This window comes from Mustelus asterias, chromosome 2 (genome assembly GCF_964213995.1).
Source record: "Mustelus asterias chromosome 2, sMusAst1.hap1.1, whole genome shotgun sequence".
NCBI classification, from domain to species: Eukaryota; Metazoa; Chordata; class Chondrichthyes; order Carcharhiniformes; family Triakidae; genus Mustelus; species Mustelus asterias.
In genome coordinates this window covers 108,344,883-108,372,543 of record NC_135802.1, presented here as the reverse complement: position 1 = coordinate 108,372,543, position 27,661 = coordinate 108,344,883, and the positions used below count along the sequence as shown (strand labels likewise).

General features: G+C 42.0%; 1 protein-coding gene across 5 annotated transcripts in view; it reads left to right on the top strand.

Annotated features, from left to right (window-relative positions):
* The first annotated feature begins 2,380 nt into the window (after positions 1-2,380).
* snx10b (sorting nexin 10b) overlaps positions 2,381-27,661 on the top strand; it is a 64,336-nt gene continuing 39,055 nt past the window's right edge. Inside the window, exons 1-2 of one of the 5 annotated variants that reach the window (XM_078240082.1) lie at positions 2,381-2,490; positions 27,312-27,382. Coding sequence is in view for 1 of the 5 variants with exons in the window: in XM_078240055.1 (XP_078096181.1) it covers positions 2,595-2,618; positions 27,312-27,382 (95 nt within the window). In the remaining 4 variants the exon portion in view is untranslated. Of the gene's footprint in view, positions 2,619-27,311; positions 27,467-27,661 lie in introns of all 5 variants that reach the window. The other 4 variants (XM_078240074.1, XM_078240064.1, XM_078240090.1 and 1 more) reach the window with 4 other exon arrangements.

Here is a 27,661-nt window from a genome sequence, read left to right as displayed (position 1 = left end):
CGTTCTGAGATGATGGTTCATTAACAACTGGCGGGACTCCTGTTGTTACATGTGGAATGGTCATATAGCTCAGAATGAATCATGAGATTCTGATCTCCGGGATCCCTACTGACTGCTACTTTAGGCTAGACCTAAAGGTTTAGACAGCAAGTCCATTGGATGCTGGGTGGTAAGGCGTGGTCCTAAAGTGCTTGATATTATTGAGGGCAGTGAAGTTATGAAACCCAGAACTCGTAAAGGCTATTCCATTATCAGACACTATGGCAGTGATTTTACTGGCTTGCGCCACCCAATCATTGGCTGGAGAGAGTCAGTAAAATCACATGAGAGGCAAGAAGCCAGGTTTGCGCCTGATTTCTCCGCTCTCACGATCTTACCGGCACAGTCAGACCATTTCTGGCGTGAAGCTGAACATGTTAGTTAAACTTATTGAAATCATCATTTGAATGGAATTAGTGAGCCTGGGACTCAGGGCTCACTTGCCTTTGCGCCCTCACCGGGAAAGGTTCTCTTAGGTGAGGAAAATACCTGGTCCCCAGCAACAAGAAACAGTCGTGTTGGCCTAGCCGGTAGAACCGGAGGCCATTGATGCCCCCCCCAGGGCAGTCAAGGGCAAGGGGGGGGTGCTTCTTGGGCAGTGCCAGCCTGACACCTTGGCAATGCCCACCTTTTGTGTGCTTTGTAACTCCAGTGCTGTTCATTGCCAGCGCTGTCTCCAATGTTCACTTAAAATTTATATCCACATGTGCTAGCAACTTCTGTTGAATAGCCTCATTATTCATCTGCAGACTATCCTGTCCCGCAGCATATCATTCAAAGTGGTTCCAAAGTTGTAGTGCTCCGAGATTTGTTTCAACCTGGTAATATAAGTTATAATAGTTTCCCCTGGAGCTCTCTACTTTAAGTTACACTTAAATCTCTGCAATATGATCGAAGGTTTTGGATGGAAATGTGACTTTATCAATTCAATGATCTCACTGAATGACTTGGAGTTGGACGCGCTTGGGGTTGTGAGACTACAAATCAAATTGTAATCCCACATGGATTCAGGAAGATTGCCTTTCTCTTCCCCTCATCCTCTATTTTGTTGGCCTGAAAATAATAGCCCAAACACTTATGTATTGTGCCCAGTCCTCCACAGAGGCATCAAAGGATCTATCGGTCCAAGTAGCTGCATTTTTGTAATTACTCTTCTTTGTCTCAACTCCACTCAACTTCAGTGGAAACTGCATACTCACAGTTTGAGGCTTATTTTACCCTCAGCGCCAATGGAATAATTCTTCTTCACCTGTTAAGGGAAAAACAACAACACATTTATTTACAGGTACAGGCTATATAGAAGCTTGCAGCCTCATGGCTACAGCCAACTCCTGAGGAGGTTCTGGACAATGGCCCCTGCCTACCAGGGTGATCTGCCAACCTGCTCTCCAATTGATTCCCTGGGTCATGTGACCCTCACTCTGCAGATTGATTCTTAAAGGGACAATCCCACATCTCCATAATTTCCTTCAGCCCTACAACCGTCCAATCTATCTGCCCTCCTCCAAATCTTGCCTTTTGAGAATTCCCTTTTAATGGTTAGTCTTTCCTTCAGTTGCCAAGGTTCCAAGCTCTTGAATTCCCTACATAAACCTTCCTTAACTTCACTTTCCTCATTTAAGACACCCTTTAAAACTTACCACTGTGTCTAGGCTTTTGGTCAAGTATTGCCGAGTCTGGCTCTTTGTCAAATCTTGCTTGATAATCCTCCTTTGAAGTGCTTTGGGATGTTTTACTATGTTAAAGCAGTTATATAAATACAAGTTGTTGTTACAATTGTGCTATAATAAAAATGTTTTAATGGATGTGGACCTATTTATTTTCATTATTTGTAAACTGGTAATTGTTACATGTAGCATGGTGGCACAGTGGTTAGCACTGCTATCTCAGTGCCAGGGACCTGTGTTCGATTCCAGCCTTGGGCCACTGTCTGTGTGGAGTTTGCACATTCTCCTCGTGTCTGCGTGGGTTTCCTCTGGGTGCTCCGGTTTCCTCCTGCAGTCCAAAGATGTGCAGGTTAGGTGGATTGGCCATGCTAAGTTGTTCTTGTGGATTACCCGTGGTAAATGTGTGGGATGCTCTTTCGGAGCCTGTGCAGACTCGATGGACCGAACGGCTTCTTCCTTCACTGCAGGGATTTTTTGGATTGTTGCTCTTTCCTGTTGCATAAAACAAATATATTTGTGGGGAACACGGTGTTTCAGAACAGAAGCCTGCAAAACATGGTTTTATTCTTATCTATGCAATGAATTGTGACATGAAACAGGATGAACCTTCGGTGATTTCCACCTCAGCGATGCTGAGCCCTTTTAACAATGTGGCTCCAAGGGCGGAAGCAGCAGCGGACCGGAGCTGAGAAATTGCTCTTTGTCACGTGACCGGGGTAATCCAGTGTCAGAACAAAATCGAAAGGAGCCGGTGTTGTGGCCAGACCCTGGGTGCTGTGGACAGGTGAGTGAGTTCCAGGCTGCCTGCCTGCCTGTCTGCTGGGGAGTGCGGCTCTCTGCTGGGCGGGAGCGCGGCTGTGTAACTGACTGTGAGTTCCTGCCCGTCGGATGGGAAGCGCGCTGTATTTGACAGTAAGTTCCTGCCTGTCTGCTGGGCTGTCTGCTGGGAAGCGGGCTGTGTATTTGACAGCAAGTTCCTGCCTGTCTGCTGGGCTGGCTGCTGGGAAGCGGGCTGTGTAATTGACAGTAAGTTCCTGCCTGTCTGCTGGGCTGTCTGCTGGGAAGCGGGCTGTGTAATTGACAGTAAGTTCCTGCCTGTCTGCTGGGCTGTCTGCTGGGAAGCGGGCTGTGTAATTGACAGTAAGTTCCTGCCTGTCTGCTGGGCAGTGGACTGTGTATTTGACAGTAAGTTCCTGTCTGCTGGGAAGCGGGCTGTGTAATTAACAGTAAGTTCCTGCCTGTCTGCTGGCAAGTGGGCTGTGTAATTGACAGTAAGTTCCTGCCTGTCTGCTGGGTTGGCTGCTGGGCTGTCTGCTGGGAAGCAGGCTGTGTATTTGACAGTAAGTTCCTGCCTGTCTGCTGGGTTGTCTGCTGGGAAGCGGGCTGTGTATTTGACAGTAAGTTCCTGCCTGTCTGCTGGGAAGCGGGCTGTGTAATTGACAGTAAGTTCCTGCCTGTCTGCTGGGCTGTCTGCTGGGAAGCGGGCTGTGTATTTGACAGTAAGTTCCTGCCTGTCTGCTGGGCTGGCTGCTGGGAAGCGGGCTGTGTAATTGACAGTAAGTTCCTGCCTGTGCTGGGCTGTCTGCTGGGAAGCGGGCTGTGTATTTGACATTAAGTTCCTGCCTGTCTGCTGGGCTGGCTGCTGGGAAGCGGGCTGTGTATTTGACAGTAAGTTCCTGCCTGTCTGCTGGGAAGCGGGCTGTGTAATTGACAGTAAGTTCCTGTCTGCTGGGCTACCTGCTGGGCTGTCTGCTGGGAAGCGGACTGTGTAATTGACAGTAAGTTCCGGCCTGTCTGCTGGGCTGTCTGCTGGGAAGCGGGCTGTGTAATTTACAGTAAGTTCCTGCCTGTCTGCTGGGCTGTCTGCTGGGAAGCGGGCTGTGTATTTGACAGTGGAACATTGCTACTGTAACAATTCCTCGCCGGGGATCGAAGTTGCAACATGCGAATCTCTCAGGACAGCCGCCTTACGGGAACCGATGCTTCATATCGATTAATACTAAATTTGGCGGAGCTTTTTGACTTCCCGTTCCGCATACTCAAACCGAGAGTTTCCTCATTTTCATTTTCCTTTTGACAGCGAATCTTGTTCCTTTCTGTTTGCCAGATATTGTCCTGTTGATTGCTGTGTCCCAGGCTGGGTATTGACTTAAGGATTCTGCGCTGGGGGGATTCTATGGATTCGTAAAAAACGTAGATGCTGGAAATACTCGGGTCTGCTGGAGGAAGAAAGATTGACAATTGGGAAGTTGTTGATGTTGTTAGCTCCTAATTAGATTCTTGCCTTTCGATGTTACTGTTGTAGTATATTTAAAAAATCCAAACTAAAGTAAATGTGGAAGTTGATTGTAAATGGTAGATTGCCTTTTAAAAAACATTTAGACTGTTACGTGGGTTAGAGGGATATGGGCCAAATGTGGGCAATTGGGATTAGTTTAGGGGTTTAAAAAAGGGAGGCATGGACAAGTTGGGCCAAAGGGCCTGTTTCCATGCTGTAAACCTCTATGACTCTATGATCCAAACATTCACTTCTGGTATGTGCAGTAGTTTTGAAACTGCATTGGCACGTCACCATTCCGAGGGAGATGAGACTAATGGCATGACTCAATGGCAAATAAGTAATGACAGCTCTGTGCAATAACTATGGGAAATGTGTTTCTTTCAGGTTTATGAAATAGTGAGGCTAACAATCCCAGTGATCAGTCAGAATAATACAGATGATTCCTGTGTTAAAATGCTTTTATCATTAAAAAAGATTTGTTTTCCATCGCTGATGGGGTTGATTCTTCTAGTTCCAGTGACGCACAGTCAATCAGCACCTTGCTCACTGATGAACTTAGATGTATTTATATAGTAAAAGAACATGCAGGAAATCTGAAATAAAAACAGAAAAAGCTGCATAAACTCACTGGCAGCATCTGTGGAGAGAGAAGCAGAGTTAGTGTTTCAAGTCCATAAATGTCTTTTATTGTGCTTAAACATCCAAAAGCATTTCACAAGTGTTGTTGTTGAACAGAATTTTTCACTGAGCTGCATGAGGAGATATTGCAGCAATTACTCTAACTCTTGGTCAGAGGTTTGAAGGAGCATCTTAAAGGAGGGAAGAGAGGCAGAGAAGGCTGAGGGAGTCAATACTATCACTTAAAGCCTTGGCAACTGAAGGCTTGAGCACCAGTATTGGAGGACTCAAATCAGGGATGCTCAAGAGGCCAAAATTGGAGGAGTGCAGATATGTCTGAGGTTTATGGGGCTGGAGGAGATTAGAGATAGGGAGTGGCGAGGCTGTGGAGAACATTAAAAGTAAGGATGACAGTTTTAAAATTTGAGGTGTTGCTTTACCAGGAATCAGATCAACGAGGACAAGGATGATGGCTGAGTGGGACTGGGTGCAAGTTACACTACGAGCCCATATTTGGATTAACTGAAATTAGTGAAGGGTAGAATGTGGGAAGTCAGTTGAATACGGAGGAATAGTCGAGAAGTAACAAACCCTCAGTTATGCCCTTATCAGCAGATGATCTGAGGTACGGGTGGAGTTGGGCGATGTTACCAAGTTGGTGATAGGTGGTCTTGGTGATGTATGAGTATGCAGAACCAAGCTTGTTTTGGGATAAAGCATGTATTGGAAGTCGGTCAAGCAGCCTGATGATTTAGAGACGGCAGAGGGGTTAAGAAAGGGGGTGGTGAGGTAGAGCATGTGGAAATGGGGCTAGGATTTTGGTTTTTGGGTGCATGTAATGAGAAATAGAAAGAGGCCCGGGATAGGTCCTTGAGGAACATCAGAGATAATGGTGTTTGATTGGGAAGAGAAACTTGCTTCTCTTGTCTGGCAGTGACTAGATTGGTAAGAATGAAATCACAATTTAGTTGGAAAGGAAAAGGCCATCATTGCCAAACAGATCCTTCCATCATCTGACATTCATGTTGTGCACTTCCTTCGTGGGATTAGAAATAAGATAAGCTTTACTGACTTTTTCCCTTCTTCCAAGTCCAGTGGCACAGAGACCCGTTACTGTGTTCTGTCAGTGCTGTGGCCATGGCAATGAGTTATGGACCTACATAGTTTCTATAGCTCACTAAGCTATCAGACAAACTGGCAGCTGGTTATTTGGTGCACCATTCCTGAAAATAAGTTATAATTTTAAATCAAAATGAATGACACTAAGAAATTCAAAAGGGGGACATACAGCTCTCAAAGTCCCTCTCAAATCATTTCCCTATCTACATTCAGTTTAACTTGTAGAAGATTCATACTCTGTTACAAGTGTATTTTGGTTTTACAGTAGAATTTTTATTTCCAATGCAATCTGTAACGAGGTTACAACTTCTTAGGTTTCAGAGAAGAGTCAGTGATGTGTATTAACAAATTCTGAAGAATGTTTTGATTGCACAGTGAGCACTTTTTAGAAATAGTCGATGCTGAAATTACCCAGGCCAGTCAGCAGCTATAACAAAAAGAGAGCGCAGAATTAGCTGGCATTGTGGATTTACCCCTCTCCTGGATTTAAATCCAGGCCAGACTGGTGGGACGAAAATCGGCTCTTCCAGCTGATTGCAAACATCCTATGCAAAATGGGGTTCAGGCTGCTCTGACGGTTTATGTACTCTCTAATTTGGTGCAAATTGGCAATAGCAGTTGAAGAGGCCACAGAATGGCCAGTTGAATAATCAGTTGAACTCATTGATTCTGTAGAAAGTATTTCTGGGATGAGGCTGTGGCATTGGGGCAGAGTAAAATGAGCCTGTACTGCGTTTGCCTGTACTGTTCCTGACCTGGGAGTGTGAGAAGCTGATACGGAGTGCTAGATTGGAAAGAGATGCATTCCCCAACAGTGACATCCTCATCTTGCCGAGGACAAAATTTAAGGAGGAAAACTGGCTTCTTGAGTGAAATGAAAACAAGAAAATGCGAGAAATATTCACCAGGTCTGGCAGCATCTGTGGAGATAGGTAGAAGCGAAGCTAACACTTCAGGCCGATGAACTTTCTTCAGAAAGGTGAAAGGTCCGTTTCGATGAAAGGTTATCAACCTGAAATTTTAACTCTGTTTCTCTCTCCACATTTGCTTCCTGACCTGCTGAGTGGTTCCAGCATTTTCTGTTAATATTCCGGATTGCTTTCAAGGGCAGTTGCTTTGGGACTGAAATCAACGAGGATTATACCTGTAGTTACAACAGCGATGAGTAATGATTATAGTGCACCGCATTTGAAGAAAGTACATGAATTGCTGTAAGATATCGCCTTTATCTCAATCAGATTTGGACTTTGGTATCATTGTTCGACTTACTCTGAGTAATACCTAAAATAAAGTAAGGAAGCAGACAATACATTCATTGGTGTACAGGAGCAAACAGCTCATTGGGACAAAATGAAAAAATGCTGGAAATACTCAGCAAGTTAGACAGCTTCTGTGTAGAGAGACAGAAGTCGAGATGACCTTTCGCCAGAACTCACAAATAAGATCACCTTGACCACTGCCTGACCTGCTGAATGTGTCCAGCAATTTTTGTTTTTATTTCAGGTTTCCAGCATCTGCAGTATTTTGGTTTTGAGCTCATTGGGATAACTCATTGGGATAACTCATTCCAATGGTCCTGGTATTTCTACCTGCTCCTAATTAAGGCAAATGAGAAAAAACCTTGCATTTGGTTTTATGATTACAGAATGCCCCAAAGTATTTTACGGACAATAAAGTATTTTTGAAATATTGCCACTATTATAATGTGGTAGCCAATTTCCACATAGCAAGCTTCCACAAAGAACAATCTGATAACGAAAATCTGTTTTTACAATTTTGATTGATGGATGAATATTGGTCGGGGATGGAATAACTCCCATGCTGTTTGAAATAGTGCTGTGGGATCACCCGAGCAGGCCATGGTTGAACTCTCTCCTGAAAGACGTCACCTCGCTTGGTGCAGCACTCCCTCAATATTGCACCGAATTGCACGGAGTGGAACCTGAACCCACAACCTTTTAACTCGGTGAGTGTGCTATGTACCCAGCTGTGGTACAACACAAAAATCCCCCCTCCCCCCCCCCATCATCACCATCATCATCCCAAAGGCCCCTGAGAACCTGTGATTATTTACCGAGCAAAGTCAGATAGTAAGGCCAGATAGGATAAATATAAAGATCATCAAGACAATTAACACAGATAGTGTTTAAATTTGATTATCTGGTTTGTGGTTAATCACGTCACAAGTTGGTACTATAGGCCCAATGAGACAGGCTCGCAAAGGCAGCGATAAGGAAGTGTGTCATCCCTATTGCACAAGGGACGTCTATTCATTGTAGCAACCAGCAAGTCTGTACATTTTGAAACCATGCCCTATATACCACTTGAATGTAAGATTGTGTTGGTGGAACAATGGATTTTTCAACCCTGATTTTGAACTTGTCATGTCCAGTAGGCTTTAATCAGTCACATGTTTGATTTTATACCCCATTGGAGTTGGGTTAATATTGAGTTGCAAGAACTAAATTGGGATTCTCAAGCTAATCCTCGGGAGTTTTACCAAGTGCGGAGAAATCAAACCAATCTATTTAGTTGAGATTTGAACTCAAATGTTGGTGCAACACAATCCCAATTTGTGGAATATCTGTAAGTTAATTCTTAAAGTCCAGTTATCTTTCTGATAAGTCTACACAGCACTCCAACCCCCAAAGGCCAATATATCCTTACTAAAGTGTATGAGGTACTAAGTGAGGATTCTGCATCTGTCTTCGCGAAAGGCAAAATGCAACAAGAAAGGAGGCAGTGATACTCTGGTCTCAGGGAGATGTCACCCATGATCTTACTGAATGGCGGAGCAGAGAGGGGTTAAATGTCCCACACTTCCTATTTCTTATGCTGTTATGAGAAAGAACATTGGTTTGAATACTGGCCCCTGAGGAGCAACCCTGTGTATCTTCCTCAAATCTCATCTGTTTCTTAATTCATAATTTCTGTCCCTCAGCCAATATTTTATCCATGCTGTCATCGCCTCTTTTATTTCCATCAGCTTCAAATAGGTCTATTATGTGGTACTTTGTCAAATATCTTTTAAAATTCCACACTCACCATATTACTTTCATCATCCTTCTCCATTACTTCATCAGAGAACTTGATCAAATTAGTGAAACATAGCATGCTATCTTGTTCAGGCATCTTGGTGTGGAAGGGGGCCCTCACCTGTCTGCTGGAGAGCCGACAATAGACCTCTGGTATTCACCAGTGTCACTGGGGAAGTGGAGGTTGCTGCTGTAAGGACAGGCTCCAGAGTCCCATGATCACAGGTAAGTAATGTGGGGACGGGCCTTGGTTTGTGGAGTGGGGTTGTGGGGAGGGTACTCGGATGGCCAGCAACAAAGACAGGGTTGACTCTTAGAAGCCCTCCACAACCCACCTCCCTGCACGCACGCACGCACACACTCGCACTCATTCTCACTCTCCTCTCCACTTACTGAAGTCTGAGTGCCTTTGATTGAGGGACCCCACCCTGGGGGTGGCAGATTAACTGCACAGTTCTATATAGTAAAGACAGATGAAAGTCCCTATTCAGTACCTCATCTATGACCTCTCACTCCATGAATAGATGTCCTTTATAACCCTTAATTGACCCACCCTTCCCTGATTATCTTTTTCCTATTTATGTATTTATACAAAACTTTTTGGATTTCCTTTTTGTTAGCCACTAATTACTCTCATTCTATTTACACCTCTTCTTCCCCTTTGATTTCCTCTGTACTTGCTGTTTTGAATTTGTCTTGAAATTCCGCATTATAACTACTTCTATTTTCCTGTAATCTGTCTGCAAACTTTTGCCCCAACTCTTTTCCACCATTTGCTGGCCTACAAGATACATCCAGTCGCTGAAGAGCTCTTCCACTGTTCTTTAATTCTAATCAAATATAGTGTCCTTAATCCCTCAACTACATAGTTTCTCTTCAGTACTCTCATAGTTTATTTGGTCAGTTTGGCTATCTCATTCCTTTCTTCTCTTTCTCTGTTTTCCTGAAAACCTTTTGCCATAATTTCAAGTTTCTAATCCTCTTTGAGTAAGGCTTCTGTTATTGCCACTGAATCATTGTCCCGTGTGGCGACTTATTCTTGCAGCTCACTAATCTTCTTAAATGCTGTGTGCATTTATGCATGTACTGAAAACCAATTTTAGGCTGCCTTACATTTGCCTCCTGTTTGACCCTTTTTCTATATATGAACTATTCTTGAGTCCCAGAGATATTTGTCTCTCCCAGTATTCTGAGTGCCTTGTTTCTTCTCCTGTTTTATCCAGTTTAGCTTGTAAACCCTTGCCTCTCCGCACAGCACTGGTTCCCTCTCCCTTGACGTCAATGATGCCAATTCTGTTGTTCATCTTGAACAAGTCCCTCATACCCTAGAACTGGTTCCAATTCCTCAGGAATCAAGTTCTTTCTTCTGCACCATATCCCCATACACAGTGCTCAGTTTTCAAGGTGTTGTTTAGCTTTGCTCACTAATCTTTCCCACAACCCTGCACAGTATAGACTTTTCCAGAGGCAGGCATCTCGACCATTATTGAGGAAAAACCAAGGTCATCAAGAGAGTTGAGTCATCAGAGTAGATTTACCAGAAAAATTGGGATGGAGGGGTGAAACCCTTAGAGGAAGTGACAGGAGAAGAAACATAATCCAGGTAATATAATCTTTGGCTTTGAATAGTTGCTTGTAGTTATCCCATTGCCAGAGTCATGGTGGCAGAAGTTCAAGAAATGAAGGATCAGAGGTGGATATGTAAAGGTGAGGGATGGGCTGAAATTGGAGATTATTGACATTCTCAGTAAGAGCAAGGAGGATGTGAGGAGGAATGGAACAGCTGTTAGACATAGTGGAGACCAATGCAAATCTTCATTGTGATAATATCCCTTATGAGAAAGTGAGTGGAGGATAGGAATAAGTTCAGTCAAATGGAGGGCTGAATGTTTAATGCTAAGAGTTTAATGTGGATAAGTGTGAGGTTCTCCATTTTGGCAGATAAAATAGAAAGGCAAATTATTATCTAAATGGAAAGCAGATTCAAAATGCATTTGGGCAGAGGGACCTGGTGTCTTTGATCATGAATCGCAGAAAGCTGGTATGCAGGAATAGCATGTAATAAAAAAGGCAAATGGGATGTTGCCATTTATTGCAAAAGGACTGGAGTATAAAAGTAGAGAAGTGTTGTTGCAATTGTATAGGGTGTTGGTCAGACCACATCTGTGTCCAGTTTTGGTCTCCTTATTTGAGGAGGGATGTGGTGGCGTTGGAGGCGGTTCAGAGGAGGTTCACCAGATTGATTCCCGGGATGAAAGGGTTGATATACGAGGAGAGATTAAACAGTTTGGGCTTGTGCTCGTTGGAGTTTAGAAGTATGAGAGGGGATCTCATGGAGATAAATAAAATTCTAAAAGGGATTGATAAAGTAAATGTGAACCAAATGTTTCCTCTTATGGATCGATCTCGAACAAGAAGTCACAGGTATAGGTTGAGAGATGGTAGATTTAAAACTTAGATGAGGAGGAACTACTTCTCGTAGACGGTGGTGACTTAACAGAACTCGCTGCCCCATAGTGCGTTGGAGTCTGAATCATTGGTTTCAAGAAGGAGGTAGATACATTTCCAATTTAAAAAGAAAGAGGAGAAGGGGATATGGGGAACAGGTGGGGAGGTGGATTTGAGACCAGGGAGAGATCAGCCATGATCTGATTGAATGGCGGAGAAGGCTCAAAGGGCTGAATTTGCCTACTTCTGTTCCTAATTCCAATGTTCTTATGAGGGTGATGTTGAATGTTTGCGGTGTGTCAGTTCAAATAAGAAACGGTGGTTCTGGAGACCATCCTGGAGAGTCATAGTAATGTAAATTGATTGTATACCCATTGGTGAAGTGGATAATTGGAGCAGATACCCAAAATAAATGTGCGCTTCAGCTGTAATTAATATCTAGAACATCAAACTTTGCTCTAGCCAGAATAATGACTTAATACTGCCGTGACACAGTGGTTTTGCTAATAATTAAAATAGAAAATGCTGGGTAAACTCAGCAGATCTGGCTGCATCTGTGGACCAATATTTAGACAAGTGCAAGAATATTAAGGATCTAGAAATGTTTAACTCAGTGTGTTTAACCTGCAGGAGTAGGATTTGAAAACACAAGCCCAAATTAGCCACAAGGAATTTTAAGATAGTAGGAAAATAAACTTCATATCATTACTCAACATATGCAAATTTGGCACATAACCCCATCCATGTTCCGGCTCTGTCCCCTTTCCACAACAACTTGCCATCCAATCCCAATTTCTGCCCATCCCTAATCTTTACATGGTCCACCTCTGAAAGAACAAGTGACAGATGGCCCTGTGGGTGAGGTGGGGGACGGGGGCAAAAATGGGGCAAAAAATAAAAGTCAAGATGGAGGAGGAAGGTCACGGTCTAAAGTTGTTGAACTCAATGTTGAGACCAGAGGCTGTAAAGTACCTAATTAGAAACTGAGGCCTTGGGCTTCACTGAGCATTCAGCAGGACAAGGATAGATCTGAGGGCCTGACAGCAAGATGGTGAGTTGAAATGGCAAGCAACAGGAAGGCTGAGGTCATGCTTGGGCACTGAGCGAATATGTTACGCAAGTGGGCCCCACACCTCAGGAAGGACATACTGGCACTGGAGCGGGTCCAGCGGAGATTCACACGGATGATCCCAGGAATGGTAGGCCTGGCATACGATGAACGTCTGAGGATCGTGGGATTATATTCATTGGAGTTTAGGAGGTTGAGGGGAGATCTGATAGAAACTTACAAGATAATGAACGGCTTAGATAGGATGGACGTAGGGAAGTTGTTTCCATTAACAGGGGAGACTAGGACGCGGGGGCACAGCCTTAGAATAAAAGGGAGTCACTTTAGAACAGAGATGAGGAGAAATTTCTTCAGCCAGAGAGTGGTGGGTCTGTGGAATTCATTGCCACAGAGGGCTGTGGAGGCCGAGACGTTGAGCGTCTTCAAGACAGAAATTGATAAATTCTTGATTTCTCGAGGAATTAAGGGCTATGGGGAGAGAGCGGGTAAATGGAGTTGAAATCAACCATGATTGAATGGTGGAGTGGACTCGATGGGCCGAATGGCCTTACTTCCGCTCCTATGTCTTATGGTCTTATGGTCACCCAGTGTACGTTTAGTCCTCCCAGGCTAGAGGGGACTGTGTTGGGAGCAGTGAATACAGTAGACCAAATTTGAAGGAGGTGAAAGTAAAACGCGACTTCACCTGGAAGAAGTGTTTAGGGCCTTAGATAGTGAGGAGGTAAAGGGGCAGATGTTGCACCTTCTGCGATTGCGTGGGAAGGGGATGGAGCTGTAACATGGATGGTTATGTGCTAAATTTACATATACTGAGTAATTATATGAAATTTATTTTCCTAATGTCTTAAAAATTCCTTGTGGCTAGTTTGGGCTTGTGTTTTCAAGTCCCACTCCCGCAGTTTAAACACGCTGAGTTAAATATTTCTAGATTCTTAATATTTCATATGTCTAAGTATCTCTCCAGCACCCCATTCTAACCTCACTTTCGCCAGTCTTTGCTAATTAATCAGCTTTACTCATGGTTTGGAAAACCACATCTGACTACATCTCACTTGGGGGGTAGGATCCTGGCTGGGAGAATATATTGGTAGCTAGAGAATGCAACGGTTTCTTTTTGCTGCCAGTGTCAGCCTAGTCTCAAGTATTCCAGGCAATGTTCAGTGTGGATTATATAGGATGTTGTTAACGTGATCCAATGACATGCCTTTGTGAATCCTAATCTCTGATCATTTTCTACTTGACCAGTGTAAAATATGTCAATGTCTATATCGTCCAACATTGTGGGCTGAGTGATTTGATTTATTATTGTCACATGTATTCACATACAGTGAAAAGTGCTATACAGACAAAGCATACCGTTCATAGAGAGGGAAAGGCGAGAGTGCAGAATGTGGCGTTACAGTCATAGCTAGGGTGTAGAGAAAGATCAACTTAATGCAAGGTAAGTCCATTCAAAAGTCTGACAGCAGCAGGGAAGAAGCTGTTCTTGAGTCGGTTGTTATGTGACCTCAGACTTTTGTATCTTTTTCCCGAAGGAACTGAGGCAACTGGTCTGGTGCTTGCTGTACCGTGTAGCATTTTATCTATAAGGGTCAGCAGAGCGAGCCAAAAGTGAAAATTGTTATTCAATTAATCTGGATTGATTTTGATTCCAAGTATCTGCCTCGAAAGGGTAATATATTCATGCACTCTCACCCAATTTCTTCAGATGTGTGTCTAAAGGATGTTCAAAACATTTTAGTTGCTGTATTTACAGCAGGGTCAAGCATAATAGAATGAATATTGCACGTGCATCTTGTGTGGAGGTGAAGTTGACAGAATTGTTGAATCATAAAATGATTTTCCAGCAAAGTCGGCCATTTGGCCTGTCCTATCGTGCTAGCTCTCTGCCAAGTACAACTCAGAGTACCACTCGGCTGCCTTTTTCCCCCACAGTATGTTTTCTCGAATAAATTATTCAGTTTCCTTTTGAAAACCATGATTACATCTGCCTACACCACAATGTCAGGAGATGCATTCCAGATCCTAACCTTTAGCTGTGCTTTTTAAAAAATCCTCAAGTCACATCAGCTAAAATTGATGTCTTTTGGCTCTCAATTCTAATGCCAACGCGAATGTTTCTCCCTTCCAGACCCTCCAACAAATGGAACTCTATCAAATCCCTTCTTAATCTTCAATCTATTAATGTAATTGAAGTTTCTCTCAAAACACAATATCTGTGAAAACTATAGCTCTAATTACATGTGTCTACGAGCTAATCAGATGACTCGAGTAGGTTTTCCGGCTTTGACAATGAGGGACTTTCTCATCTGTAGTAATCACTTGGAATTTTTAAAATGAAAAAGGTGGTAACTAAATGTTGGTTAACTCAGTTGACTGGACAGCTGATTCGTGATGCAGAGTGATGTCAAAAGCGTGGGCTCAATTCCTGTACCAGCCGAGGCTATTCTCAACCTTGCCCCTTGCCTGAGGTATGGTGATCCTTGGGTTAAATCACCACCAGTCAGCCTATGGTCATCTGAAACCATGATGACTTTAAAAAGTACAGCGATGCTAAAATCAGAAAAGAATAAACTTGACTTGTTAGTTGCACTTTTGCTCAATCATGGGATATGAAATTGGTCAACAGCAGTAATGCAAAGCAGAACAACAGGAAATTTGGTAGCCTGTTTTTCATTGCACCCACTTTTCTGTTCCTTTGACTTGACTTAATGGACATTGAGTGAAGTGGATTTTACAGCAATCTGATGCTTCATAGTTTTTTTTTGAACTAGAACATTGAATACAGGAGTTGGGACATCTTGTTGAAGTTGTACAAGACATTGGTAAGGCCACACTTGGAATACTGTGCAATTCTGGTCACCCTATTATAGAAAGGATATTATTAAACTAGAAAGAGTGCAGAAAAGATTTACTAGGATGCTACCGGGACTTGATGGATTGAGTTATAAGGAGAGGCTGAACAGCCTGGGACTTTTTTCTCTGGAACGTAGGAGGCTGAGGGGTGACTTATAGAGGTCTATAAAATAATGAGGGACGTAGACAAGGTAGATAGTCAATATCTTTTCCCAAAGGTAGGGGAGTCTAAAACTAGAGGGCATAGGTTTAAGGGGAGAGATACAAAAGTGTCCAGAGGGGCAATGTTTTCACAGAGGGTGGTGAGTGTCTGGAACAAGCTGCCAGAGGTAGTAGTAGAGGCGGGTACAATTTTATCTTTTAAAAAGCATTTAGATAGTTACATGGGTATGATGGGTATAGAGGGATATGAGCCAAATGTGGGCAATTGGGATTAGCTTAGGGGTTTTTAAAAAAAAAAGGGCGGCATGGACAAGTTGGGCCGAAGGGCCTGTTTCCATGCTGTAAACCTCGATGACTCTAATACCAGCTTTTTATTTCCAATTTAATTTAACTGAATTAAAACTTTCAAATAGCTGTTTTTGGATTATTAGTGCAGGTCTCTAGATGAGAAACCTAGTAGCAGCTATTACACCATATTACTGAGAATATGTAATGATGGAAACTTGCATTACCGTGGGAGCACACATACCCTTTTATACTATATTTTAGTGATGTTTAAAGTAACTTTTAAAAACTGATTTTCACCAATTACCTAGCTTTTTTGGCTATAATTCTTCTCTGGCATCTGTATAGAATATGTTTGCTGTAAAAAGCAAACAAAAAGGTTTTTCACTCAGCAATAATAATTGACTTTAAAGGTCCTTTACTCTTTTTTCCTTAAATAAACATGATTTTTCACCTTGCCTCTTGCATTTTTTTTTGGAAGTGAGTTTAAATTCCACCTGGTGTACTGTCTGCCTGATTGTACAGAAAAAATTGGATATAATAAACTGGAATGCTTTATCTTCAGTGCAATATTGTGAAAGTTGCTAATGTACCCCTGTGACCAATTATGGAGCCAACCAAGATGACCTTTCAAAGAACTGAATGTGATCTGTTGACCATTATTGTTGTGTACATATAAATCTCACATGGGGCTTCACAATTGTGAAGATTGACAAATAGCAACTATCCATGAATTTAGAACAACTAAACACATCTTAAGTTAGGATTATTTCAATTGAACATTTGCTAATTGAATATTTAATTAATGATTTACTATCTTCTAAATTAGAACTATTTGGTCCATTAGTGTGCTAATTTCCACAGCTTCCTTTTTTTTTTATGGTGTTTCAATCAACAGGATTTTTTCAGCAACTTTGTTACTGAAATTGTTGGTTAGTTGGTTAGTGAATATTTGCTAAATAAGGATATAAGTTTCTGGCAAATGTTGAATAAATAATTCTCAAAGAATTAAACAAATTATTTAGTATGCTTCTAATGATTGCATGCAGCTCACTTAGACTGAATAGTTGGCAATCATTGCTTTTTGCCTCAGTCATAGATGGAACTGGTGGATGTGGAGCATGACTTACAATGATAGCGGATCTCCTAATAGCTACAAAGCAGGACGGTACAGGAAAGTAGATGTTTATTTAGAAAGGACACATTTGTGCATAGTTCCGTACCAACATGTCCCAACTTACTGTATTGAGGGGAAAGATCAAAGATGGAAATTCCTGTTTTGGTACATCTAATAACTTAGATTTTACTTTTGTTTCTTGACTGGTTTGGAGAATGGAAATTTCCAAAGGATATAAAAAAAACCAATCTGAATGATAGGTTGGAAGGAATGCATTAAGAGGAATTATTATGTAAATGAGGTATCTTCTCTGACAAGGGGGGATATGATTTATTCTAAAGTTCTAAAGGGACTAGATATTGTTGACAATGACATAGTTCATCTTGTACAAAACAGTGGTAGCAAAGGACATGACCGCCAGCTGCTTTCTCACTCTGGTATTGTTTGATTCTCAAACTATTACCATTTCCATTGCTACTTCTATTCCTGACCTAGAGATTGTAGTTTTAAATAGCCACTGTGCCACTGAACAGAGATGACGGTGGGATGTTTGTGACTATCGATCTCTCATCAGTCACATTGACCATGAGCATTTCATTTGCTTGAATGGTAAGAACGATTGCAGGGTGTTAAAAGAAAAATGATAATTCTAGACATATTCGAGTGCATTGCTTGGATGGTATGTTGGATTGTGCTGAAATAAGAGCTGCAGTTGAGTATTTCTGACGGTCACAGTTATTGAAAAGAGAGCCACATCTTAGGAATGGCTATTCTAATACCATATTATTTAAAGCCTGTTTGTCTAACTTCACTTACTTTTAAAGATTCATATCTTTGCTGACTAAAACCTTTTTTATGTCTTGTCCATCTTGCTCCAAATTCTCAGTGGTCAGTAACAGACAAGTGGACGCTTTGTTCGGGGTGATGGGGCTGGGTGGTTTTGAGGGAGTTCCCCTTGACCGCGGACAGGGAGGGAGGTTGAATGTGCAGAATTTTAATTTTTCCCCCGGGATGATTTGACTTGTGGAACAGCATGCTGGAGTTCCAGTCACTTTAGGCATGTTGCTGAAAAACAGATTGTGGCAGAAAAGGGTAATAATAGCAGGTTTGGGCCTGTTCACTTTTGAACAGGTCACTTTTGATCGATTGGGGATTTACTGAATTGGCGACAGATCCTTGTTCATTTTGATTTCTCCCAGAAGGGTACATAGGGATGGCATTAGTGCATGTGTGTACATGAGTCTGATGCCTTTTGCTTACCCTAAATATATAGCATAACTATTGAGGCAAACAGCCTTTTTTTTCCCTTCTGGTTCCCATACCAGTTAACTTGCTGGGCTCTTGGGATCTGTGCTGCCTATGTGCAAAATCAAAGGCAGCTTTATTCTGTTGTCAGACCACAAGGAATTTGGTTGAGGCCAAATACTTATTCATGCTTTACTGTGTGTTGGATTTTCATCCGAGAAATTGGATGCATCAAACACAGGTATCAAAGGATAATATTCTAAACCATTCCTCCACTTAACTTTCTCAGTTAGTTTTAATGCACATTAAGGCTTTTTAGATGACGACAGTATTTATGTTAGAATGCATTTCCAATAGCAATTTTGTTTTACAATTTCTTGTCTATTATAAACATTTAAAATGTGGTTAGCACTACTGCCTCTCAGCGCCATGGACCCGGGTTCGATTCCCGGCTTGGGTCACTGCGGAGTCTACACATTCTCCCGGTGTCTGCTTAGATTTCCTTCCAGGCCTCCGGTTTCCTTCCACAGTCCAAAACACATGCAAAGGTGCATTGGGTATGCTAAATTCTCCCTCAGTGTACCTGAACAGGCACCGGAGTGTGGTGACTAGGGGATTTTCACAGTAACTTCATCACAATGTTAATGTAAGCCTACTTGTGACACTAAATAAATACATGTGCAATATTATCTGGCTATGATGAGGAAGTTGCTTCGTATAATTTTATTGAACATACAAAATTAGGATAATGTGTGCTGGTATCTGGAAGGAATATGCAGGACTGAATATTGTCATTTTTGCAAAAATTGTGATATTTGTGTAATATTGCAAAGCTTTCTTTGTATACCTACCTATATCACTCTCACATCTGCACTTGCATGAAATTCAGAACGGTTACTGTTTGTAGATTTTCAGTCATTGAGGATAATTATCTGACTTTTTATGCAAAGAATAACTCATGCTGGGTTTTTTAAACAATAGACTTAAATTAAATAGATTTAAATTGTGTATTAATGAATGCAGGGGTCAACTTCAGACCCAATTTGTGTTCATATTGGACACTTGCAAACCTTTTTGATCTGATCATACGAACTGACATGTCACACGCATGTTATTAAAAGTCAACATAATGGATGGATTTTATGGTCAGCAGTTGCCCACAAACTTTCTATGGGATTTTGGACTGGAACTTGGTGATTAGGAAACCATTTCGGCACAGCTAAGTCTAAAGAGCAAGCAGCCATGCATCTCCTTAAGCAATCAAGTTGAAGAACTCTTCCTGAGGTTCTTCTGCACTGTAGGATTCTATGATTCTAATAAGAGATCGAACCAGGAAGAATCAGCTATTTTAACCAATGTCAAACCACGTAACGAAAGAAGGGATTGAGAGAGAGGGAAACAAAACTCAAATTTGAATGGTAAATTGTTTTTATTTTTGAAATCTTCAACAAATTAACATCTGAAAGAATGAGACTTCACATTTGCAAAAGTAATTTTTCAATGCTCTTGTTTGTTGGTAATTAAAACTTGTCATATACTGTTGAAGAACTTGTTTATAATAGAATGGGCACACCTTAACATTTTTTGGCATGGTTAGTTGGGATCTATCGGGTAAAAATAGCAACTTCCTGACATTCCAATGCTGAGCCTCTTGGCAAGAGAGCAACATGGCAAAGCTTCTGGAGGAGCAGAACACATTGCAGCAACTTCCTGATTTGCTTGTTGACTGTGTACGTGTGGTTGCTGTTCAGTTAACCCTTCAGTAACACAGAGCTGATAAACCTTGATTATTTTCACCACAAAATCGGAATCTTTTGATTTTCTCAAAGCTGGCAGTGCAAGCATTCTTGTTTCAAAAGCAAAATACTGCAGATGCTGGAAATCTGAAATAAAATCAGAGCGTGATAGAAATACTCTGCAGGTCGGGCAGCAGCTGTGGATGAGGCAGAGTTAATGCTTCATATCAGAGATGACCCATCTTCAGATTTTGACAAATGTTATGTTTTCTGCTTTCTGTCACATCTAAGATACTTAAGGAAAGTTCACCAAACAGGGGATATGGACTAGAGCAGGACCTGGGATATTTGGGGTCTTCTGTCCAGATAAAACAAGTGGATGCAGTTTGATCACTGACTTTGGGAAATTATTGGGAGATTACTTCCATGTTGCCGATGAAGAACAAGAAATGAAGTGGCAAAGTCAAATAATTTGTATGTTCTGAAGTTTTAATTTAAATCTATTTTCCTAGTGATCCATTTACTATTTTGTTACTTCTGTGTCTCATACTAAAGGATGCTAGGAGACTCTACACATCCCACTGCAATGTCCTAGGATTTGCAAGGGCACAATAGAGGCAGTTTAGTGCAATTACAACATGTGTCTCCTGTATGCCAAGAATAGACAGCCAAACGATCCCAGAACCAACTAATTAAAGCAAAGCCCTGCAGCTCTACAATATCCAGTTGAGAATTGTGGTGGATGTTGGGGAACAAACTTGCAGAGGAAATTCCATAAACAGCTCCATCTTGAGCAAGGCACATGAATGCAAGAGACAAGGTTGAAATGTTTTGCAAGTCTCTGGCCAAAAGTGCCAAGTGGATAATCCACTTTAGCTTTCTTGGGAGGCCCTTGCTCTTATTGATGACAATGGCCCACCAATTTTGGTTCAGTTTGCATGACCATTGGAAGCACCAGTTGCTGGTGGCTATCATTCTGAAGGTTGTGTGTGCCAGAACTCATCAGACCTGCTCCCAAACAATTTCTATTACAGTTATGACATGTCTCCAATGTGGAAAATTGCCAAGTAGCTCCAAGGGGAAAGCTTGAGCAATTTGCTGTCACCCCCAACCTCTGTCGGTACTACCATTGTAGAGACCACATTGCAAGTCATCCTGATAACTATTTTCTGAAGTGTATTTGTGTGTGTTTTACTGCAGCATTTGAATGACATCTGGTTTTGAGTGTCTAATGGTTGTCCGAATAGGAATTTCCATTTTTGGTTCTTTTTGTTTTCCATTTTGCCTTGTCTTGTTTGCTGGTGGACTGATTACTGACAACACAGTGGTTATCATTTTTTCCACCTGCGCCTTTGGTTTTCGATAGTTTTGATGTTGGCTACCTTTTTTTTTCTTGCTTCCTACTGTCTACTTTTGCTACTTAAATAACATGCTCCAGAGTCTTAGTTGGTTTTGTGAAGAATTGCATATTGTCGCCAGATTTATAACCATTTTCTTTGTCACACAATTTCTGTGTGGATTTTTTTAACCCTCAAATCTGGTGGTTGCAACTTTTCTGTCTCATTGAGCATGCCTGTATTAAGTTGGCATGATTGATTGGGCAGCTGGTATGATTTGTTCCTTCTGGAATAATACTGCAAGTTCAGGAAATTTGATCCTCCTTGGACTGGCACAGCTTCTACCCCCCCCCCCCCCCCCCCCCCCACTCCCCCCCGCCACCACAATCTCTAACCTGAGACGTCTTCTTGCTCTTGGACTGTGGCCTCTTTTAGAATGTTCCTGGCTTGACAGCACCTTGAGTCTGTTGTTCTGGTAACGATTAAAGCTTGGGGCACTGCCACAGACGTGCAATAGGGATGGTCGCTGTCCAAGACCTTTCAGCAACATTGAACTAAGGGGTGTAGAATTATACAGAAGCCCTGCAGGCTGTATGACTCGCATAGAATATTCAATGTATTACAATCGTATTGAAGCACCTCAGAGTGCAACTTAATCAATTTGAAAAATTAAATACTTTTGTACTGTTTGAAATGACCATTTTGAAATGTCTGTAATGTCTCTTTGTCTGGTAACGATTTAAGAAAAAAAATGCACGTACAAAATTCACTGTTTTTATTAGCACAACTCCTTCCCTCCATCAGCTCAGTGAATATTGGGGCCTATGTGTTAGAATGTTTTTTGGAATTGGGGGTGATCCCACAGGCCTCTCCCATGTGTACATCTGACAAAAGGACTATTAATGGTGCTCAACTTTAAGCCTCCTTTTTTTTTTGCAAAAAGATTTTATTTGTAAAATATCTGAAAGGACATTACAAACATTTCAAAATGATCATCACACACACAGCGCAATAATATTCAGGTTTCTCAGGTTGCACTCTGAGGTACTTCAATACAGTCAAAGAGACATTACAGACATTTCAAAATGGTCATTTCAAACAGTACAAAAGTATTTAATTTTTCAAATTGATTAAGTTGCACTCTGAGGTGCTTCAATACGATTGTAATACATTGAATATTCTATGTGAGTCATACAGCCTGCAGGGCTTCTGTATAATTCTACACCCCTTAGTTCAATGTTGCTGAAAGGTCTTGGACAGCGACCATCCCTATTGCACGTCTGTGGCAGTGCCCCAAGCTTTAATACATCCCTCAGCATGTTGTCCTGGGCTTTGGAACGTGCCAGTCTGTAACACTCCGCCAATCAGCTGGAGGATCAACAAATTTCAGGCAGACCAAAGAGTCTTTCACTGAGTTGATGATCCTCTAGCAACGGCTGGTGTTTGTCTCGGTGTGTATCCCTGGGAACAGCCCGTAGAGCAGAGTCCTGCATCACGAGCTGCTCAGGATGAACCTTGACAAAAATCGCCTCATCGCTCCAGATTTTCTTTACAAAGGCGCATTGCTCAAGGAGGTGCACAAAAGGTCTCTTCCCCACCACAGTCATCTCAAGGGCAATGTGCAGATAGAGTGAGATTCCAGGTGTGTGGGAAGGATCTGATGGGGAGAGCCTTTTTCACCACCAGCCAAGCTAGATCTTTGGTGCTTGTTGGAAAGTTCTGGTGATGAGGCATTCTGCCAAATTCTCCCTCTCGGGGAACCTTCCGATAAGATCCATAATCTCCTATTTTCACAGAACTTCCAGGATGGTACATGCAGACAACTGCTTGACGACTTGTGGCCAAAGACGTTTATTGCATCAATTTTTCCATGAGGGACAGATGATACGGCACAGTCTAAATATTTGGAGTGCTCCAGGGCAGTGTGGCCAGATCCATCCGTCACAGCATAGGGAGAATGTCTGCACAGATTTGGTGTTTGCGTACCAAGGATTTATGCACACTTTGATGTACACAGGATTAGGACGATGTTGGGCATGACTTTTTCCCCCATTTGTTGGGACTTTTTACATTGAAACCCTGCGTGTGGACCACTTTTGACCTCCAGATGGAGCGGAAAATGGCTGGGGTGATTTCTACAGGGCAGGAGTGGGGTATGGGCCAGACCTGCGTCATGTACAGTAACACCAAGAGTGCCTCACACCTGATGATCAGGTTTTTACCTGCAATGAAGAGGGAGCGTTGCTCCCAGGAACCCATTTTATTTGTTTATTTATTACTACTTGCTCCTTCCAGTTTCTGACCTGACAATGAAGGGGACAAGGGATCAATCAGCCCGGTTTCCAAAGGACATGGCCTTGTTCTTGCCATCATTTACTTTGGCACCCAAGGCCATTTTGAACTGGTCGCAGATGTTGATCAGTCTGCGCACTGACAGTGGATCTGATGGTGATGCCGTCCTTGTACAGAGAGACTTTGACCTGCATGCCTCTGCTGCCTGGGATCGCCACCCCTCTTAATGCTTGAATCATTCCTGATGGACTCGGATGTACACAAACAGGAGGGGGAGAGAGGGGCAGCCCTGCTTGACTCCAAATTTAATTGAAAAGCTTTCTGATTCCCACCTATTGATTGAAACAACAACCCCCATCGACTGCAGCCGGTACAGATTCTGCATGTTTTTCTGGAGTTGGGATATTTTCCCCGTTTTTCTTGCCTTCTGAACACCTTTTTTGAGGATGAAAAACCTCGTGATGTTCTCCTTTATTGCTTCCCGTCAATGCGTCAGGGACTCGAAGGAGGATTTCACAGTACTCCAACCTTTGCAATCCCTTCAGAGTTCCTCTGTGTTAGAATCATAGAATCATAGAAACCCTACAGTGCAGAAGGAGGCCATTCAGCCCATCGAGTCTGCACCTACCACAATCCCACCCAGGCCCTACCCCCACATATTTTACCCGCTAATCTACGCATCCCAGGACTCTAAGGGGAAATTTTTTTAACCTGGCCAATCAACCTAACCCGCACATCTTTGGACTGTGTTCTCTGGGGCTTCCATGCAATTGTACACGCCAGTAGCCACAAAACGTTATTGATAAAATCTTTAACGTGCTTGCTGCAAAGGCAGACACTGCCTCTTTTATGGTCTGCCTTAGTTAATAATCTCCTCTTAGCACATTCATTAAACATTTAAAGTCCATCGGACATAATTCTCACTCCATGTTTGTTTGACTTATGTTACCATGCTGCTGAGTGACTGATTTTGGTTTTGGATCTTTTTAGCTGCATTCTCCATTTTATCTAGCTTGCCACAACTTTTATTATGAAGTGAGATTGCATGTTTGATGTATGATTGATTAGGTGTCTTTATTCATCTGTCACTTTTTCTTAACATTTATTGTACATGACGACATCAGTTCTTTTGATAAGTCTGAACTGATGACATGCAAAATTCTAGAAACTGGCTTAACTTGTTCCAGAATTTTCAATTCCAGACTTTTTAGTCATACATCAAATTTATTTGCTAATTGGCCAGGGTTAAATTTGTTAAGTTGTATCCTTGGCTTCCTGTAAATGATCACTGCATGGCTAGCTTAAAGATCTTTTGTTTTGTTCTGCAATGATTCTGCAGTATGTGCCTTGTAGTTAGGTTTTGCTGCTTTCTGTAGTCATGTGCTCCATTTTGCTTTCTAATCTGGTTCTGACAATGCCCTCAACTAAAATTCCACCTTTAACAAAGCTGCTGCTTACTGCACCTATCTTTTCACATCATACCTTTTAAAATATTGATCAGTACTTTCTCCTTGAGGTTGAACTCTGGTTTGAACACATGCCACCTGCATGTAATCTTCTTGGATGTGATGCATTCCTCAAATTTGCCTACATAATTACTATTGAATATTGGACGGTACAGTGGTTAGCACTGCTGCTTCACAGCGCCAGGGACCGGGTTCAATTCTGGCCTCGGGTCACTGTGTGGAGTTTGCATATTCTCCCCGTGTCTGTGTAGGTTTCCTCTGGGTGCTCCGGTTTCCTTCCATAGCCCAAAGATGTGCAGGTTAGGTAGATCAGCCATGCTAAATTAACCCTTGTGTCAGGGGGATTAGCAGGATAAATATGAGGGGTTACGGGAATAGGGCCTGGGTGGAATTGGTTGGTGCAGACTCGATGGGCCCAATGGCCGCCTCCTGCTCTGTAGGGATTCTACGAATTCACTTCAAAACATTGTTTCCAGTTTTTTTGTTTTTCCTTCTGGTCTTCTATGATGCAGGTGTTTTAAAACTCCCAATACTATCCAGATCAGATGTCTTTGTAAGTTTGTGTTTTATGTGATTTATTGTGCATGGAGGGATTTGCTGATAGTTTGTGAATAGCATTCCACTGATGCCATACATGAAGCTCATTCAGCATATCTATTTTGCACAATTGAACTGTGAACATTTCTTTTCCCCTATTGTCCTGATTCTTTAGAAAAATCCTGTTCAAATGCTCTTAAAGGATCGTTCCTTTTTAGAAAAGTGAACTCTATAAAACTCTCCCATTTGGCTCTGAGCAGAAGCTCGGAGCTGCTGTAAAACACACAGGAGCTGCTCCCTGTGTTTACATTAATCAGGCACCCTAACCTGATGTCAGATTCCTAAATCTATTGCAACATGCAGATGTTTGTACTGTGGAGAACTGTGTACTTGGGGTCAACGACACTCCTTTTAGTGTAAAAGCATATTTTGACAGTTTTAGTTTGTTTTCATTTTCTGAACTGGGTAAGTTCAGACTTCTGTTTTTTTTCCATCAGTGAGTGAGCTAGCTTTACCTTTCTGCTGTTGGCTCCTCAATGTTTTATCACTCCACGCCTCTCAACAGCCTGTAACTTTGGGCTTGTAATTTGCTGTGGCATCCACTTTTAGACATGCCCTTGCATTTTTAGCTCTTTGAAACTCTTGCATGGCAGGATCCTGACAGTGTGAGCGATAAGGGAAGCCGACCATCTCGGACCCGAGTGAACAGGGCAAACAATCGTGTATTCCCGTAACCAGAATGATTGAAGGATTCATAGAATCCCTACAGTGAAGAAGGAGGCCATTCAGCCCATCAAGCCTACACCAACTCAGCATCTTAACCAACCCATCCCCCCCACCCGCCTGATCCCCATAACCCCTAATCCCTCTAACCTACACAACTTGGAATAACAAGGGGCGATTTAGCCTGGCCAATTCACCTAACCTGCACATCTTGGATTGTAGGAAGAAACTGGAGCAACTGGACGAAACCCACACAGACACGGGGAGAATGTGCAAACTCCGCACAGTCACCCAAAGCCAGAATTGTGAGGCACCAGTGCTAACCACTCTGCTTCAGTGGCGCCCAGAAGCCACATTATCACATGACCCTGTCAATCAACCTAATCAAAAACCTCAGGGAAAATCTTCATCTATAAACACAAATCCATTATATCTCTCCTAAGTAAATACTAGGTGGCTAAAATGAGAAATTATCCTGCTCTCCCAGCATCTGAGCTACATTCCCTCCAAACACACTGCTTGTTTAAAAAAAAAACCCTTAAAATAGCATAGTATCATCACATTATGCTCCACTTGAACCTCCTTCCATCTTTGCTCATCTAAATCTATCATCCTGTCCCTTTATTCTTTTCTCCCTCAATTGTCTAGTTTCCCCTTAAATCCATCTATACCATTCACTTCAATCTCTCCCTGTGGTAGTGAGCTCCACATTCTTATTACCCTTTGGCTAACAAAGTTTCTTCTGAGCTTCCTATTCTTGATTGTTAAATGATCAGTGCTAGGATTTGAAAAATTGTAAATTAGAGTGGATAACATCATAATCAACTTCGGTACTGTACAGAAAAGCAAAAGAAAATAAATACTGGACTGAGAGAGAAAATCAAGGACAAAGGAAAAGTTTTAAAAATATATAAATTTCCAATGATTCATTACCTGAGAGGTTGATTGGCGGTAATTAAAATTTATCATGTTGTTAAAAGGATTGAAATGGACAAGACTTATTTTTCTGTTATCAGAAAGTTTGTATCTTCATATTGTCCATGATCAGTGTATTTATGTGTGAAGTTGGTGTGTTTTCTTACCGTCAGTGATTTGTCCCAATTTAAATACTTTAAAGCTTTTGTGAATTTCAAAATAAATGTTTATTATTAATATTATTACACTTGTCCCGGAGGTTTTAATGTTATGTCTGACACACATTTCCTTCCTTTGTATCTTTGTGTGTATGGTTAAAAAAAAATACAATTAATCGTGGTAATTATTTCAATCTCTTTTATAGCAGACCTGCAGTTTCTTTGATGAAGTAAAGCTTTGCCTGAAGTGGAGGACTTGTGAAGCAGAGAATTCTCAGTAAGTTGGAGGCTTCTTGTAGTTGAATTGCCAGCAATTCTTCTCTCAGTGAACTTTGGGGAGAAGCCTTCTCAACCTTTCAAGGTAGAGCTGTATATTTGGCTGTGTAGTTGTCTTGTAGCTAGTTTGATGGCTAAGATGGTGTTTTGATGGTGTCTGACATGGTGTTTCTGATCTGAGTAGCATCTGCTGTTATTTTTTTGTAAAGGATGGGTAACAGAGATGGCCGTCCTAACCATGTGATGTGTGAGGAGTCCAATGTCCGCCATCCTTGTCTTG